At 54.2% G+C, this 18,011-nt stretch overlaps 1 protein-coding gene across 7 annotated transcripts in view; it reads right to left on the bottom strand.

Annotated features, from left to right (window-relative positions):
- Positions 1 to 18,011, bottom strand: part of EPHB2 (EPH receptor B2) — a 152,594-nt gene that overhangs the window by 85,637 nt on the left and 48,946 nt on the right. For all 7 annotated transcript variants that reach the window (XM_068212811.1, XM_068212812.1, XM_068212814.1 and 4 more), the window contains exon 2: positions 3,391 to 3,455. In XM_068212811.1, the coding sequence (XP_068068912.1) occupies positions 3,391 to 3,455 (65 nt within the window). The remainder of the gene's footprint in view (positions 1 to 3,390; positions 3,456 to 18,011) is intronic.

Here is an 18,011-nt window from a genome sequence, read left to right as displayed (position 1 = left end):
AAGGGACCCACAAAGATCATGAAGTCAACCTCATGGCCCTGTACAGTCACCCCAACAATCCCCACCCTGTGCTTGAGAGTGGTGTCCAAAGGCTCCTGGAGCTCTGGCAGCCTTGGGGCTGTGACCATTCCCTGGGGAGCCTGTTCAGTGCCCAACCACCTCTGGGGGAAGAACCTTTTCCTACCATCCAGTCTAAACCCCCTTGACACAGTTCCAGCTGTCCCCTTGGGTCCCCACTGAGCTCAGGGCTGCTGTGACATCACCTGGCCTTCTCCAGCTCTCTGCCCTTTTCCCAGGGTGTTTTTTTCCCAAATCCTCCAGCGCTTGTTGTCTCCATTCTGTGTAGGATGGGGACATTTCAGAGAGGGAGATGCAGGACATGAGCTGCAGCCTGTAACTGGCCACTGCTCCTCTGCGGGGAGCACCAACAGGGAAAGGTCTTTGTGCGAGGAGAACCCCCAGCTCACGGAGCATCTCCCCCTGCCCAGCCCCTGCCAGAGTGCAGAGCACCTCCCTGCAGTCCCATACCCACCTAGGCCACCTGTGTGATGCTGGCAACAGGGACCAGAGTCCTGCTGGCATGTGACACAGTCCTGGCCAGCTGGAACTGCTCCTTCTGAATTTGTGCATAAAATTGCTCTCAAGTGGAAGCTGAGCTGTTTCCCATGGATGTTACACCCTAAGCACGACCCTGCCCTGGATGCAGGACCACAACCAAGGCAAGGCAGCAGCACAGCCCAGATCCAGCACCAGTGCCAGGACCAAATCCAGGGAAAATCCTGCAGGAGCAGAGCACCCCCAGCCCCTCAGGTTGTAAATGGCCTCACAAGGGGACCCAGGACTGGGGAGAGAGGCTCAGGAGATGGGAGACAGATTGCTCCTCACACATCAAGGCACACAGCCCAACAGAAGGCTGTCAGGGAGGATCCCCAACAGCTCCAACCACTTCAGTTTGGCAGTAGCTGTAAATCTGCTGCCAGGGCTGGGGGACAAGAAGAGCATCCTCGCAAAACACAGCCGGAACATTTGCTTTGTTTTCCAGAAATAAATTTGGTGTGTTAGTGGAAAATTGCAGGATCTCCCTGCTTTTCAGGGCACTGGTTGGGAGGGGAGTGAGGGAATCAAGGACAAGGCATGCGGAAGCAATTCCTTCCCTTGCCCTGCCTCTGATTCGGATCTCCCTCACCTGGACCACTCCAGACACCCACCTTGGCAGCTACCAAGACCAAGGGACCCCCCACCCACACCTGCCCAGCCCCAGGGGAGGGTAAGGAGACAAGCCCAGGGAGCTCAGCCTTGGTCAGGCAGGAGCAGCACATGGCAGAATGAAGGGTCTCCAGGACTTGGGATGAACAGGAGATGCTGGAGGCAGGGTTTGGGGACATACATGAATGGCACAAGAGTTTCAGAGCCAGACATAACGCAACTGTTTGGGCTTTGGGGTCTCTAATAATCCCCAAAAAGGAGCACACAGCAGCTTCTGTCTTCCAGGTGATGCTGGCTGCACCCAGCCTGGCCAGTCACCTCTGAGTGGGATGCACTGCCTTGTCCTGCTTGTGGACATGAGGCCATGAAGGTACCGCAGAATTGTCACCCATGATGAGCACAGAGCAGGACACGATGTGTCCATACCCCGCCAGAGGGCCCTGCCCAGAGGTGGAGACAGGAGGTGATCCCACCAACCACTGGCACTGCATTGCACTATGTCCAGATAGGCATCTCCACCCTGATGGGGGACCTGGCAGCACCCTGGGGGCCAGGCTCGGGACCCCCAGCATCCTCCCACATCCCTACCACAGCAAGTGGCTGGCTCCAGACTTCCCTTTTCCCAGATGGGAAAGTCACCCCTGTGCACCAGCCCCTGCGCTTCCTCGACGCTTAATTAGAAGCCTCTCCCTTTCTCTTGGCTCTCTAATTAACATGCCGGGAGCTCAAAAGAAGGCAGCAGCACAATAACCCGGGGAGACGGCTTCCAGCAGGCCCCGGCCTCATTACGGCCGGGCTGGGGAGAGGGAGCAGGGCGTGCTTCACATATGGAAACACCGCAGACAAGAAAGGCTGGGCCAGGAGAGAAAAAGACTTGACCTCTTCTCCCCCACATTGTGTGCCCGTCATCCCCCTCGGCGGGCACTGGCGGGGCTGGGGCAGCTCTGCCCTTTATCATGGTGATGGGCCCGGCCCACAGCGCCCGTGCCTGGCGCGACACCGCGGCCGCGCTGCTCCGGCTCGGTTTAATCTCCCCACACAAGGCTTTTCTTGGCTGTTTCTTTTCTTCTGCCAAGTCGGCTCAGATCGAGGGCATGCTGTCAGCCTGGGGGTGAGGTCCACAGAAACGTCTTCATCCAGCCCCTGCAGAGGGTGGATGGAAGGTAGGACGGAGCCTGAGCCACCACTGCCATGCACGGGCACGAGAAGCATCTTCAGGCTTTGGCCAAGCTGGATTGGGCTACCCAAGTGCAAGACAACAGGTCTGGGTGGGGTTGGACACTGTGGCTACTGCTGGTAACTGCAGCCAGAGGTGGACAGGATGCTCTGAAGCACCGTGATACCTCACGTGGCACACAGAGGTGGCTCCACTCTGGTTTTCTCCCATGAGCAGAAGGGTGCAGAAATCACAGAATCACAGAATGTTCTGAGTTGGAAGGGACCCACCAGGATCATTGAGTCCAACTCCTGACCCTGCCCAGGACACCCCAGCAATCCCACCCTGTGCATCCCTGAGAGCATTGTCCAAATGCTCCTGGTGCTCTGGCAGCCTTGGGGCAGTGACCATTCCCTGGGGAGCCTGGGCAGTGCCCAGCACCCTCTGGGGGATGAACCTGATGCACTGCCTTGCCCAAGCTCTTCTTTAAAGGGGCTTCTTCAGGGTGGTCTTTGAATGTGTTTCAGGGTACACCTGGCCCTGGTAAAGAAGACAGATAGTTCTGCTGAGCCAGTAAACTCCATCCCATCTCTCCATGGGATGCCAGGGATACTGGACATTCCTTTCAGGACCTGAGCCTAATGCCCTCAATCTGCTACAAGTGACAGGCAATGGAATAACAAGGGAGACACTGGGGACAGATGATGGTGGCCTTGGCATATTGTTCCTTCCTCTCCTCATTTTTAGGTGGCTGCATGCCAGCCCTATGGAGACTATGATTCCTCTAGCACCACACTGCGTGACTCTGTGGGGTGGGAACTACATCCCACAAACACTGGGGTATTTTTTGGAGTATCATCTCCTAGAAAACTACTGGAAACCTCAACTGTCACCTCCTTTTGTGCTCTTCCCACATGGCCAAGGCACTTTGCATCAGTGCCTGACTTTTCCTGCCTGTCAAGCCTGCCGCATTCACATGCAGAAGAGACCCCAGAGCAGCCCCAGGTCCCCATTAGGTGATGCCTTACCCCTGACGGAGGATGCACGGTCCAGCCCAGCTCTGCTGTCGCCGTGGTGGAGTCCATCAGTGTCTCTGTGGAAGGAAGGGGAAACAAGGAGTCACTGGATGCTGCTGAAAGGACTCAAGATGGAGACAGGGAAAGAGATGGAGAGGAGCTAGCCCAGGGCTGCAGGGCTGGAGCCCATCCCACACTGAGCCTTTTGGCCACATCTCAGCCAGGGGACCCAGATACTGGTCCCTCCACCCAACTGCTCCCCACCCACTGCCCACTGCTCCCTGGGCCCCATGCAGAATCATGGAATCAAAAAATGTTAAGGTTGGAAATAACTTCCAAGATCATCAAGTGTAACCATCAGCCCAGCACCAAAACAATGTTCACCATTAAACCATGTTCACAAGAGCCACATCCACACATTTTTTTAACATCTCCAGGTATCGTGATTTTACCACTGCCCTGGGCCAATGCCTGACCATCCTTTCCATGAAGGAATTTTCCCTAATATCCAATCTAAACCTCCCCTGGCACAGCTTGAGGCTGTTTCCTCTTGTCCTGTATCTTGCTCCTTGGAAGCAGAGCCCAACCCCCACCTGGCTGCCCCCTCCTGTCAGGGTGCAGAGCCAGAAGGTCCCCCTGAGCCTCCTTTTCTCCAGGCTGAGCCCCCCACCTCCCTCAGCCACTCCTGGTGCACCAGACCATTCCCCAGCTCCATTCCCTTCTATGGAAATGCTCCAGCTCCTCCATGTCTTAATTTTCATTCAGGACCCAAAACTGACCCCAGGATTTGAGGTGGGACCTCAAGGTGCCCAGAACAGGCAATGTCTCCTGCTATGAATGGGGACTCTTCCATCATCAGCCATGCTGCATTTTCCTCCTCTCAATCCTAAATCCAGGCACCCCAGCCCACTTCTATCCCTGCAGATGAGGAGCAGCCTGAGCAGGGATCCTCCATCTCCTTCTAGTTTCCTTTGCCAAAAGCAGGATATTTTTTCTCAGCACTTTGCACAATATGGAGAATCCTCAGAGATGCAGTAGGATGTAGGAAGGAACAGCACTTTTAGGACTTAAAAGTACTAAAAAATTAAACCACTGTTAAAGCTGGTTTTCCAGATGATTTGGGTTGAAATAGATCAGGTGATGTTTCCACTGGCCAGCACAGACAAGTCCTCCTAAGCCACGCAACAGCAAAGCCTCCTCACCCTTACTGCAGCTCAGGATACTTCCAGCACTGGAATTCTTTTCATCCCAAATAGCTGTAGGTTGGTTTAACTCCACTGATGGCACAAGGAGGGGTGCTCAGGTTATGGTACCCCAATACCTGTGCCAACATGAGCAGGTGAATGTGCCAGCCAGCCCCATCAGAAATAAATGGGACAGACACTTGGAATCATGGAATCATGGTTCCAAAAGCCATCTAATATTGAGTCCAACCATTACTGCAGCACTGCCATGTTCAGCACTAAACCATGTCTCTAAGCACCACATCTACACACTTCTTTAACACCTCCCAGGGAGTGTTCAAAAGTCTGTTTTGGACACTTCCATGAGTGGCTTCCAGAGTCTGGGTAACTCTCTGTTCCTCCAGGTCTGCAGCCACATGCTCATGGCAATACAGGGATTTTTCTGCACCACACCCAAGGCTGACAGTTTAAGAAAATAGGACAATATTCCTGAGTTTAGGAAATGCAATCGAGAAATTCTGCCCAAAGGCCTCAAAACACTGAGACTGGACATGAGGGGAGCGTGGTGGGACAGGCTGCACAGGGCAGCACATGGCCAGTGATTCTGTGCTGAGACCGTGGTCATGCCCAGAGGGGAAATTCTGTCCCTCTGCTCTTCAGGGACAATGTGAATCTGCCAACTGCGCTTGCAGGGACGCTGGGAAGCGTCCATCCCATACACACTTGGAGTCCCAGAATGGTTGGGGTTGGGAGGGACCTTCAAGACCATCCAGTCCCACCCTCCTGCCATGAGCAGGGACACCTACCACTATCCCAGGTTGCTACAAGCCCCATCCAACCTGGCTTTGGACACTGCCAAGGGTAGTCCCAGAATGGGAATGGAGAGTTACTGGATGTAATCATGTCCTTTTGCTGTCCTTCTCCCCACCAGAAAAACAAGCATGCTGCCACAAACCCCCCAAAAGCATCTCTACCTTCTCCACTTTCACTCCATTGAACAAAAACAAAGGAAGAAAAGCTCAGCCTTGAGCAGATCCATCACTGAAGAGCCAGGCCTGGATGCAGAGCTGACAAATGCTCCATGCATGTGACCTCCTGTTCCCCACTGGCACCCCAAAAAGTGCCTCGGCAGCACTGTGCTCCCTGCACCTACTCCTGGCAGTAAATCCTCCTCAGACTGTGGCTTGTTCATTACTCCTGGTTCGAGCCAGCGGTTTCCAGTTCACAGGAAACCAGGATTTCGAAATTTGGTTTTATTCCAAGAGCAAAAAGCAAAAAATAGTTCTTTTCAATTTTTCCCACTAGGAAGAGCTCTGGAAAACAGCTAATCCCGAAATGTTGTGGATCAGATTTATGAAATTTCTTTTTAAACTGATTATTTGTTTACATAGGGCAATAATAGTGTTTACTTTATCAGAGAATCTTGCTTTTTCATTAAAACAGCAGTGGTGTTTGATCTGAAAGGAAAACAACATTTTTCACACAGTACTAGCAAGAAGCTTTAAAAACTCCCTGAATTTGTTACTTTATCTTAACTATCAATGACAGTGGTGCATAGTAAGTACATTAATAGCAGTGACTAAAATGGAAAAGAAGATATACTCTAAGTCATTACAAATAATTCCCCAAATAAACTTCATGTTTTGAAGCATTTTGCATTTTAAAAAGCCTTTTATTTAATGAAAACTCGGTGCAGTGGAAATGTGGTGCTCAGTACACCTCTGCTCCCAGCCCCTTATCCTCAGCTGAAGGATCCCCTTGGAGCTCTGCATCCACTCTGGCTGGCCCAGAGAGAAGGAGGAGAAGAAATTTGCAGGTTTTAAGCACGTTTTTCCAATGGCAAATTATCTTCCCATAAAAAACACCAGATATTCCATTAATTTTAGTCTGGATTTACACCATTTAGCTGCCAGCTATTGGATTTCCTTTTCCTTCTACAAAGACTCTGCAGTCCAAAACCTTTCTCTCTTGTGGTGCTCACGGGTGGCAAATGATCCATCTCCAAGACAGCTAAATTAGCTCAGCTTCCTTCTTCTTCCTCCCTAAACCAGGTTCCTGTTTGAGGCTCCTGTTTATCACCCTTCATTGTGCAGGGGGTCCCAGGGCTGTGGTCCCCATCGCACACAGCCGTAACACTCCAACGTGCCCCTTTTGGAACAGTTTTGCACTAAGTTGATGCCCAGGCTGAAATCCTTTTGGAGACGGGGTTACACTGAGAAGAGAGTGCCTGAATTACAGAAAATTGGCAACAACTGGCCCCTGTGAAGCATGGTGACCCTGCAGGGTCAGCACAAGTGGGTGTGAATCAGAACTGTAAAACCACAAAATGGATTGGTTTGGGAGGGACCTTAAAGCTCATCTAGCTCCATGGGCAGGGGCACCTTCCACTGCCCCAGGTTGCTCCAGGCCCTGTCTAACCTAGAATTACAGAACCATAGAATAGGCTGAGCTGGAAGGGACCCACAAGGATCACCGAGTCCAACTCCTGGCCTTGCACAGGGAACCCCAACAACCCCAGCCTGTGCCTCAGAGTGTTGTCGAAACACTCCTTGAACTCAGACAGACTTGTGACCACTGCCCTGGGGAGCCTGTTCAGTGCCCAACCAACCTCTGGCTGAAAATTCTTCTAATATCCAACCTAAATCTCCTCTGACTTAGCTCCAGCCATTTCCTCAAGTCCTATCACTGCTCATCAGAGTGAAGAGATTGGTACCTGCTCCTCTGCTGCCCTTCAGGAGGATGTTGAAGAGCACAACGAGGTCTCTTCTAGTCTCCTCCAGGCTGAACAGACCAAGTGACCTCAGCATCTCTTCATATGACTTTCCCTCCAGACCCTTCCCCATCTTCATGGCCTCCTTTGGATTGGATGCGCTCTAATTGCTTAATGTGTTTTTAATATTGTGGTGCCCAAATCTGCTCCAGGACTCGAGGTGAGGCTGCCCCACTGCACAGCACAGCGAGACAATCCCCTCCCTTGCCTGGCTGCCGATGCTGTCTCTGATGTCCCCCAGGACACAGGTGGCCCTCCTGGCTGCCAGGGCACTGCTGACTCAGATCCAGCTGGCCATTGACCAGGACCACAGGTCCCTTGCTGCAGCTGCTTTCCAGCCTCTTGTTCCCTAGTCCACCCACACATCCAGGGTTGCCCCATCACTGGTAAAGAATCTGGCACTTTCCCTTGTTGAACTTCACATGGTTGGTGATGGCCCAGTCCTCTATTTTGTCGAGGTCTCTCTGCAGGGCCTCCCTGCCTTTGAGGGAGGCAGCAGCTCCTCCCAGTTTTGTATCTTCTGTGAACTTGCCTCATATTCCTTCCAGTCCTGTGTCCAAGTCATTGGATGCTGAAGAGCGCAGGGCAATGACAAGGCCCTGCAGTGACAGCTCACCAGTCTGATGTCATCCCAGTCACTGTCACCCATTGTGCCTGACCAGTTTCTCACCCATCACGTGATATGTTTATCTAGCTGGGGGCTGGACAGGTTGTCCAGGAGGATCCTGTGAGAGATAGTATCAAAAGCTTTGCTGAAATCAAAAAAGATTCCATCTCCTGGCTTCCCTTGATCAACCAGGTGGGTTTACCCTGTCATAGAAGGAAATCAGGTTTGATAAGCAGGACTTCCCCTCATGAAGCCATGCTGGCTGAGACCAATGACTACGTTGTCCTCCAAGTGTTTCTCAGTACTTCTCAGAATAATGCTCTCCATTGATTTTACCAGCCAGTGAAGTGAAACTGACAGGCCTCTAGTGTCTAGGGTCCTCCTTCTTGCCCTTCTTGAAAATTAGGACAATGTTTGCTGACTTCCAGTCAGCTGGGACCTCTTTGAAATCCCAAGACTGCTCAAAAATCACCAAGAGAGGCTTTGCAATGACAGCAGCTCTGTGAGGATCTTGGTTGAATCACAGAATCCCAGAGCAGTTTGATTTGAATGGGACCTTAAAGCTGATCTCATTCCACCCCCTGCCATGGGCAGAGACACCTGCCATTATCCCAGGTTGCTCCAAGCCCTGTCCAACCTGGCCTTGGACACTTCCAGGGAGGAGGAGTCTGGGCAGACTCTCTAGGCAACCTGCTAGATGCTCATGGACACTTCTGAGTGACAGGTGACTCCAGGCCCAGGGACATCATTTCGACAAAGTTCTGCCACAGGTGCGAGCTCCACACAAAGTGTGGGAAGCCCCAAGGCATGGGAAGCCATCATCCTACTGAGGCAGCTCCTCCACCTGCAGGTTCCACTGGGCTGCCCTGCCCCTGCCTCTTCTGTGCCCATGGTGACCCATGGGGGGCTGACACAGCCATATCTCTCCCAGCAGCTTCCCTGGTCCTACCTGGGGCTGCCCCGTGCTCATACGAGCACATGGGCACATAACAGGACCAGCTCCTCTGCTGGGGACAAAAAACACAGACCAATTCCAGGATGGGCAACCCCAAGCCCAACTGTTAATGCCTTGACCACCACCTTGGCAACTTTACTCATTGTCACAGCCACTTTCATGGTGCCATCCTGCTGGTTTGGCAGCACCAGATAATAGGGTGAGAGGCTGATGCCTTTTCAGCCCCATAAAGATCCCCGTGGCACCCAGGACATGGAGCAAAGCCATGGGGGAGTGGCAGGAGTGGGATCTTGGCCCCTGGCCCACCTCTGGTGGCTGCGATAGCTGCAGCTCAGTGCAGCGCTCCCTCCACAGCAGTGTCTCCTCAATGTTGTTGCTTCTGTTCTCCCCTCCCACCTGTTTATCTGCAGCTTCACATGCTGCCCACGGCATTATAAATAAATCTGCAGCTGCTCCACACCAGCAGACGCAGCTCTGGCCCGCTTCCCACTGGGAACCACGCTGCTCCCCATGGGACACTCGGAGACCAGTGCCCATCCTTTTCACTTTGAAGATGTTTTCTCTGAGCAGCTTCCCCCAGCACTGGGGGCTGTGCCGGCACTGCTGCCTCCTCCGAGGGCACACCGTGGCTCTGGAAGGACACTTGGCATCTCCAGTCACATCATCACCCCCACCCCACCACTTCCAGATGCTCAAAGCCACGCTAAGACAGTGTCATGCTGTGACATTACCTGGGTGGGGGTTTCTGTGCTTCCACATGGCCTTCTTGCTGCTCAGCCACAAGTGAGATGAGTGTAGGGTTCTCAGGTACACCAGCTTTTCCCATCTGGCCAGATCAGGAATGAGACTGGTGGACAGAACTGGGAGGGGGCGACAAGTCTGGGATCATGCTGTGTCCTGGTGGTAGCAGGACGGGGCTGGCCAGGAGTGGGGATGGAGGGTGGCAGGACCAAGGGACAGTGGAAGAGGCTGGAGGTGAAAGGGATTAACAGAGGAGCTGTGCATGTTGCACACACACTTCTCTCCATCCGGAAAAATTACTTGCATGGAGTTTTGCCAATTCAGACCAATTTGGAGTATCCGGACCTGAGTTTCTCAGAAGTCCTGGCAAATGCTTCACATTCGCAGGCTCCAAGCTCATCCAGATAAAGAAACAGCTGGACAAATAAATAGCCCCACAGATAGCTGGAGCCTCCACCCTCATTTTTCCACCCACAACTTTTTCCCTTCCCCTTTCACTCCTCACGAAAGCCCCTCTCTCAGGGTAGGACACTTGCCGGGATTGTAACCCTGGTCCAACATTATCAACACAGGGAGCAAGCTTCTCGTGAACCCATGACCACATCAGCTGTGGCCAGTGCTGGACGTGCAAAGCAGGCAAGAAGCTTCCAGCCCGTGCAGAGGGGTTGGGAGCAAAGTCATCCTAAGGCAGAGACAGTGGGAGATCATTCCTTGTCACCATGTCCCTTACATGACCTGGAAGCCCACCTAAAACACCTCATCAGCTCCAGGCTGGAGGGACACACAGTGTTAGAGCCCAGCCAAGTGGAGCAAGACCAGGATCTGCACTGGAGACACCACAGGTCAGGATGAGCTCCTCCATGCAGGAACACGTGCTTCTGGAACCACGTATGGAACCACGTACCCATCCTGGCCTCAGGCACAGCTACCACATCCCGGGGCAGGGGGATGGCTAATGAGAAACCCGTCTGTCCCTGCCCGAGGAGCCCTCACCACAGATCTCTACCCTTCCCCAAGTTGAAAGGCCCCTCTCTGCCTCCTGTGCTTTACTGGAGCCTGATGATGATATTTTTGCCAGCATGAGCTGAGAGGGGCTGAGCAAACCCAGTGGCCCTTCCCTGCAGCCCTGAGCTTTGCTTTGCCTGGCCGGGGGCCAGCGGAACAAGCTGAAACCCAATCCCCCCCCGGCCGAGCCGCTGGCGCGGGAACAGCTCACTGCATTGTGAGCCGGCAGCTACGGGATACTTGGGATACTTCACTCAGGGATCCACTTGGACTCCAAGAGGGAGAGTGATTGATAGGGAGGGAAAAGAGGAGGCTGACTGAGCTAGGATGGGGACCCCGCCACACCCCGCTCCCGGAGCCCCGAAGGCCATCCCGAGGTCATGCCAGGAACGCAGCACTGAGGCACCTGGTCATTCAGTGCCTTTCCCTGAAAAATCAGGTCCAGCCAGGCTCAGAGACCTAAGGATTAGGATGATGTCCATCATCTCCATTGCACAGAGTGCCTCTGACCTGCCAAGCAGGATCCACAGAGCAGGGAGAGCTGACCCCAGAGATACCACACAGCACTGGCAGGGGAAAGATGTCCTCAGTTTGAGGGAGTCAGGGAGCCTTCCTGGCTCCTCAGTTCCCTAGGACATCAGTCACAGCTCCTGCAAGCCCTGTGAGACAGGAGCCAGCCCCAGAGCCAGCAGGGGAGCAGGGGATGGAAGCTGGTGGGGCTCAGCAGAACCTGCTGGGTCACTCTCACCCAGTTACTGGGTGGTGCTCAGCTGCTTGTGACACTAGGGGTCAGGACCGGTGTCAAACATGGGGATGGCCTCAATGCCCTGCCCTTGGCACAGCATTTCAGCAATCCCAGGTGAAACTCCCCCTGCATTTCCATGAGGGAAATGCCATGAGCTGGGCTATGCTTTCCCATTCCCACCAAAATCCCTCTCTTACTCTGATTGCCCACACCTTGTCTGGACCATTCTCAGGGGACCAAACCCAGGGCTGATATTGCTGTGCAGAAAGAAACCGCTGGTCTTTAGCTCCCAGCCTTGCTAGACCAGAAAACATGGAAAGCTGGGCTTGGAGCAGAGCTGCACCTGGCCATGGGAACCATGGCAATGCCACTGGGTGAGCCAGGGCTGAGCACGGCCATGGCCCAAGTCCAGCAGCTTCCAGACCCTCTTCCCAGCTCCTCCTCTCCCCGTGAAGGCCCAGCTATGCAAGCAGTACCCTGCAGGGTGCTCCACTGCTGGAAAACTCGAAGCAAGGAGAAGCCAAACTCAACAGCCCATGGGGTCCTGCAGGTCACCCCAGCACGTGTCCTGCTTTCCAGGCTCTCAACTGACCCATCCAGGATTGTCCCTCTCACCTGCCTGGCTGGGAGAATGACAGCTCCAGGTCTCAGAAGGGAATTCTGATTTTGTGACCTCTCAGCCCCTGCTGAAGAAGCAGGTGAGGCTGGATGTGAGGCAGAACCACTCTCCATCCAGCTGCCACATTATCCCACTCATGGCTGCAGATGCATCCTGTCTGTCCCGGTTTCCCCACACCAGCTGCTCCACAGGTCGGCAGAAACAGGAAAACCCCACCAGAGCTCTCTGGGAAGCTGCTCCAGCTGCACCAGGGACCCACTGGCAGCATCTGTCCCGAAAGAAGCTGGGACTTGTAGGTGGTCTGAGTTCAGGCAAGGGCAGGCTGCTGGGAGAAGACAATGCAGATGCCAAATGCCAGCAAGCAGAGGCCCTCCTGCTGCTGCTGGGAATGCAGGAGCCACACAGAGGAGACACAGATGAAGGCCTTTAACAGCCACTGCTACTGTCACTGCTGATGGCTCTCTGTGGTGGCACTGACCCCATCGGCTGTGAGATACCCTGAGGGAAGTAAACTGTTGCATCCAGTCTCATCCAGGCCCAGCAGAGACTGAATTCCCCAGTAAGCCCAGGATGGAACGCAGCCATGTTCCTTCTGAGAGCCTCCAGGTCTCTCTTCCTCTCTTGGGGATGGATACAGGGGTGCTCTGGGAGGTTGGAATCCCATGCCCAGAAGCTCCTTCTAGAGGTACCCCAGCCCCAAAGGAACCATTAGCCTCCACCACGCAGTGCCCTGGTCCAGCTGAGTGTGGCACAGCCACCCCAGGGGGATGGACACTGGTGTCACCACTGGTGCCCAAACACATAGCCACTGTCACTGGTGTGCAGGAGCAGGTGCCATGTGCAGCTCCTGGCTGCAGCATCCTGGCAGAAAGCTGTTGTATAACATAATATATAACATATATAACATAACCTGCTCCCACCACCGTGCCCTGCGGCCTGGTACAGGGTGTAATGCCCAGGGTGCAGGGCAGCACTGCCCAGTCCCCTTTGATACCCACAGCCACTCTCCTGTATCCTAGACACAGCATCCTCTATTCCCAAACCCACTGTCCTGTGTCCCCAGGCACAGGGGCAAGGTGACCTCAGGAGATCTGGGATGCAGCAGGAAGCCTGGAGGCTGAACCGCACCACTGGGTAGGGAGCACACACTTGGCTCTTGGACAACATCATCTCTTTCCTCACTAACCCCGGCCCATCATCTGATGTGAAGAGCATGGAGGGGACCAGGAGGGCTGACACAAACCCAGGGCAGGGCTTTGTGGCCAGCTCTGTCCCACCTTCCCTTGGGGCCACCCCCAGCCACAGTGGGGACAGTGAGCACAGCCAGTGCCACTTCCCAGCACCGCTGATACTAAATGAGGTTTTGTCACCCTGCTTGGTGGCACAGGCTGCAAGCAACTCGCTCCCAGCAGGCTCCAGAGTCCTGCTCACAATCCCAACTGAGCTATCCTTAATGGGCTTCAATTTTAATTTGCTTTTATTGGAAAACACAGATGGTGACACCCCCCCCCCCCGGCCTAAACATATACAGGATAATAACATTTACAGGGAAAGATGTTATCTCCAAGCAGCCAAAGCTGCAGCAGAAGTCCCACTGCCCTGCAGTGACACACAGCTGTGCCCCACAGCCCTGCCCAGGCTACCCAGAGCCACCAGTGGGGGGAAGCAGGACCAGGGGCCAGTGAAGAAGAATTAAAGAGCAGGATGAGTCCCTGGTGCAGCCAAGCTTCTCAGATTGACTTGGGCAACTTCCTCTGTGACCGGCTCTCTGCAGAGCAACAGCAGGCATCCCAGAGCAGAGGGATGCCCAAAGCTGCTGCCAGCACCTGGAGCCAGCCCCTGCCTGCAGCCCATCCAGCTGCTCCAAACATCCCTCACTCCAGCCACCCCCTGCAAGAAGTGCATGTCAGAGCCCAGGATGGCTGTGGGGAGGTGATGGCAGTGCAGGGACACACAGGGACAGGCATGGACAGGCAGTGCTACAGGCATCAGGCTACACCTGCACCAGGGACCCAGCATTAGGGTTCCCCAGCAAACAAGCATCAAACGCCTCTGGGCTTGTGCCACATCAACCCAGGCACCCAAACACCAGAGCCTGTGGATGCTCCTGCCCCTTGCATGGGGTGAGCAAGGATGCCCTCTGTCACACACATTGGCTCTGTGGATCTACCTGACATTCCTACTTTTGCCTGTTGTTACTCACAAGCTGGAAACATGCTTCTGGTTGGCAGTTCCAAGCAGGAATGGCTTGGGAGGAGCTGCTGCCTTTTGTCAAGCATGGGAGGGATCCCCTGGGCAGCAGGGGGCTTCAGCTTAGGCTCCTGGGAGAGTAAGCTTCTCCCCAGGATTGATGCAGGAAAAGCCCAAAACTCCTTCAAGGAGCTTGGCTTCCCTCCAGTCCCTCCCAAGGCCAAAGCATCTCCCCCCTGCCATCCTTTTCTATCTCCAGGGGTTTGCCAGGAATGCAAACCCTGCATTCCCTTCAACCCCACCGTGGCAGATAAAGTGCCAGAGGAGCCAGCAGCTGCAGGTGGTGGGAATTTTTAGTGAGAGGCATATGTTTCCTTCCTTGGGAAAACCCCATCTTCAACACCTCCCCAATGGCGAGGGCTTCCCTCCTCTCCTCTTACACACTCATTCACCCTCAAAAGCAGTGGGTTGAACTGAGGGATGCTCTGCTGGTGGGTGCTAGTGGTCCTGCTTGGGCAAAGGATGTGCTGCATCCCTCCCTCCCTCCCTCCCTCCCATCCATCCATCCATCCATCCATCCATCCATCCAGCAGCTGCCTTCCACTGGAAAAAGCAGCTCTGGAGCAGGCAGGAGATGGGCTGTGGCATCACAAGGAGAGAGAAGCCCCTCTGCCATGACCCACAGAGGCTGCAGCAAGAAGCTGGGGACCAGGGACTAGCACAGGAGAGAGGAATGTCCACTCTGGGATGCACCTGCATCTCTTCAGGCCAGCCTGGACAAGGCGGCAGCAGCTTGTGAACCAGCTGTGCGGCTCTTGGAGCTGGAGGAGAGGACACGCCAGATTCCAGGCTGCCACTGGGATGGAGTCCTGGAGACCCCAGGGCTTGTGGAGCCTCATTTCCTTCAGAGAACAATGGATGTGAGCAAAGCTCAGCCGTGAGCAGAGGATGAGCACTCGTACAGGTACAGACAGCCCTAATCCGGTTCCACGGCTGTGGGAAGGGATTTTTGCATGCATCAAAAGAAACACACCCGGAGGTGGAAAAAGGGCAATTTCCACAAGTTGAAAGGGATTATTAGCAAAAATTGATCAGGGGGGAAATGTAAACAAAAACAATGAAGAGTAATTACAGCTTATGGCGGCTTTGCCAAAATCTCATAAATCTGCGATCATAAAAGAAGGCGTCTTGAGTTCAAAATTATCTTGGCTTGGAATAAAAGGAAAAAATTGCAGTAAAAATAAACATATTGTATAAATTAAACCCAGGGGAAGTTGGCAGCAGCGAATTAGCAGCTCTAAGATGCAGACAGTTGCAAAAGGATGTATCAATGAAAAAACTGACTGCCAGGAGACAGAAAGGAGGGAAAAAAATGAAATTTTAAATACACCAAAATCAAACATAACCAGAGCGTGGAAAGGCAAGTCCATGGGGATGCTCAAATGTGAAGCCAGCAAACACAGACACCCCAACTAAAACAATGGCACAGCCAGGAAGGATGAGCAGCTGGGACCTGCAGTACCCAGGAGATGCCCAGAGACAGACACACCTGAGACCCTTGGCTGGCAGCATCCCACTGCCATGGGCAGCTGCCCACCCTGCTCCACCCAGGAGCAAGGGCTGTGAGGTGGTGGGGTCAGGACAGCAATTCTGGAGTTGTTTCCTGATGGCCACATCAGCTCCAAGACAACCATTTGCTCTCCAGCAGCAACGTGCTGTGGTCAGCCCTAGAGACCTGCCGGGCAAGGGACCAAGAGCTGCCCTCTCCCCTTCCAACACCTTGTGCCGTGCATCAAGCAGGGACAGGGCACTCCCAGGGTGGGGAAAGATTTTGTAGCATCCCATAGAGCTGGTGGAATAAAGCTCAGGGGTCTGGGTTCAACCCCATCTCCACCACAAAAATGGGGCAGCTGGGGCGCTGGGATGAAGTCCCAGTGCTCAAGGACTCGCTGCCAAATGATGTGGACACATCCAGCTGCTCAGCAAACCCTTCCTGGTCCAGGAGGATCCTAAAGCACCAAGTGCTGCCTGCAGAGAGGCCACGGTGGCTGTGCAAGCACTGCTGTAGAATCCATCCTGGTCCCCCAGGAATGATCACCAAATCCTGGGAGGAGAAACAGCCAAACAGCTCTGTGAAAGCCACAGCAGTCACCCCGACAACTCAGCCAACACACTGCCAGGTAAAACCAGAGAGATGACCAGGGCATTAGGCAGGATACAGGATAGCAGAATGAGCATCAGGGAGGGCAGATCCAGTGCTGAGAGCTCTGCAGGCCAATTTCCAGGTGGTTCACACCTTCCAGGCTGCACTGGAACATCCCTGCTCTGCATCTCAAATGCTTTGGGGAGGTGCAGCAATGGACCCCCCACCCCGAACAAGCTTTGAGTATCAGGCAGCAGAGGTATCAGATGAACCATGAATCTTTGGCTCCTCTGCATAGCTGGGGCCACCCCCAATAGCACAGAAACAGGACAGCAAGGACAGGCCATCCGGAGTGTCCTACGGGCAGGAGCCGAGGTGGGGAAGGACAGACCGGGGCCACTGTGCAAGATCCTTCTTTCATTCCTCAGTGGAGAAGGTTCCTCTTTCACTGCCTTTTCTCACTGTGGCTAAAAGCCACACCTCTGCCAGGAGGAGAGATTGCTCTTCTCCAGAGGCTGTCAGTGGAACTGAGGCACAGAGCCCCTGGCACTGCCTGCCCTGGAACAGGCTGTGGATCAGTGAGCCTAGAGCACCCTGTCCCCTGCCACCATCAGCACCACTGGGACCTGCCAGCACAGGACACTGCCTGTGCCCAGAGACACACCCAGCACCTGCAGCTCCTGCTGTGACGTGTCCTTGAGCCAGGTTGTGTCTGCAGCGTCTCCCTGGCACCCCAAACCCCCAGTACTCTGCACGGATGCATCTTGGGGACCCTGGAAGGATCTTCCAGTTGCATCGCTGCTCCCTCCCCACCCTGCCAAGAGAGAGCATCCCTGCACCTTCTGAGGATGCAAAGGACTCCCAGACAACCTCTAACAGCTTTGCAGAATTTAGTGTTTGCTGCCTGAGCCTCACAAAAGTACCACACTTCCAAAATTTAGTTTACAGGGTGACCGAGGCATTACCTGACATCAGCCTTGACATGGGAAATCAGGTGAAAAGTGCTGTGCAGTGAATGCCCCATCCCCCAAATTCCCTACTCAGCATGAAACAGCCTTTATAAATCAATGTCTGCAGGAGGGAAACACGTGAGGGAGCAGCAAGTTTATCCTCCCCTTGCTGCTGCACTCCTGGCAATCCCTGAACCCCACAAGTGTGATGGAAGGGATCTCTCCAGGGCTGATGCCCCATCCACTGCTCAGGGACACACTGGGACCTGTGGGATGTGCTTGAGTACCCAGGGATGCACCCAAATCTCAGGGAGCAATAAAAGAAGAGGACACTGCTCTTCCCCCATTTCCTAGCACCACACTCAATCCTCTGGCCCCCAGCGCCCCCATCCTCTCCCGTGCTTCTAGGATCTGGAGCCCCTGGGAGCATCCTGCTGCTGCTGAGCCAGCCATGGTGGCCAAGCCATGGGAACCCCAGCACCCTGCACTGCTGTCAGAGATGCTGGAGCACAGGGATGCACAGGGCATTTGTGGCAGGATCATGTGCAGCTTGGGCTGAGTGGCCACACTGATGTACTCAAGACCAGGCAGAGCAGGAGGCTGCACTCAGCTCCCTGTGTGGGCATCACTGGTACCACAGCACACCCCAAAAACATTGATGAGCCAGCAGTGCCGAGGACAACCCAGAAGCTGCAGTGTCACCACAGCTCAGATGTGACCCTTG

Source organism: Anomalospiza imberbis, chromosome 23, assembly GCF_031753505.1.
Source record: "Anomalospiza imberbis isolate Cuckoo-Finch-1a 21T00152 chromosome 23, ASM3175350v1, whole genome shotgun sequence".
Classification (NCBI taxonomy): domain Eukaryota; kingdom Metazoa; phylum Chordata; class Aves; order Passeriformes; family Viduidae; genus Anomalospiza; species Anomalospiza imberbis.
The sequence above is the reverse complement of the archived record's forward strand: the minus strand, read 5'-3'. Positions and strand labels throughout refer to the sequence as shown.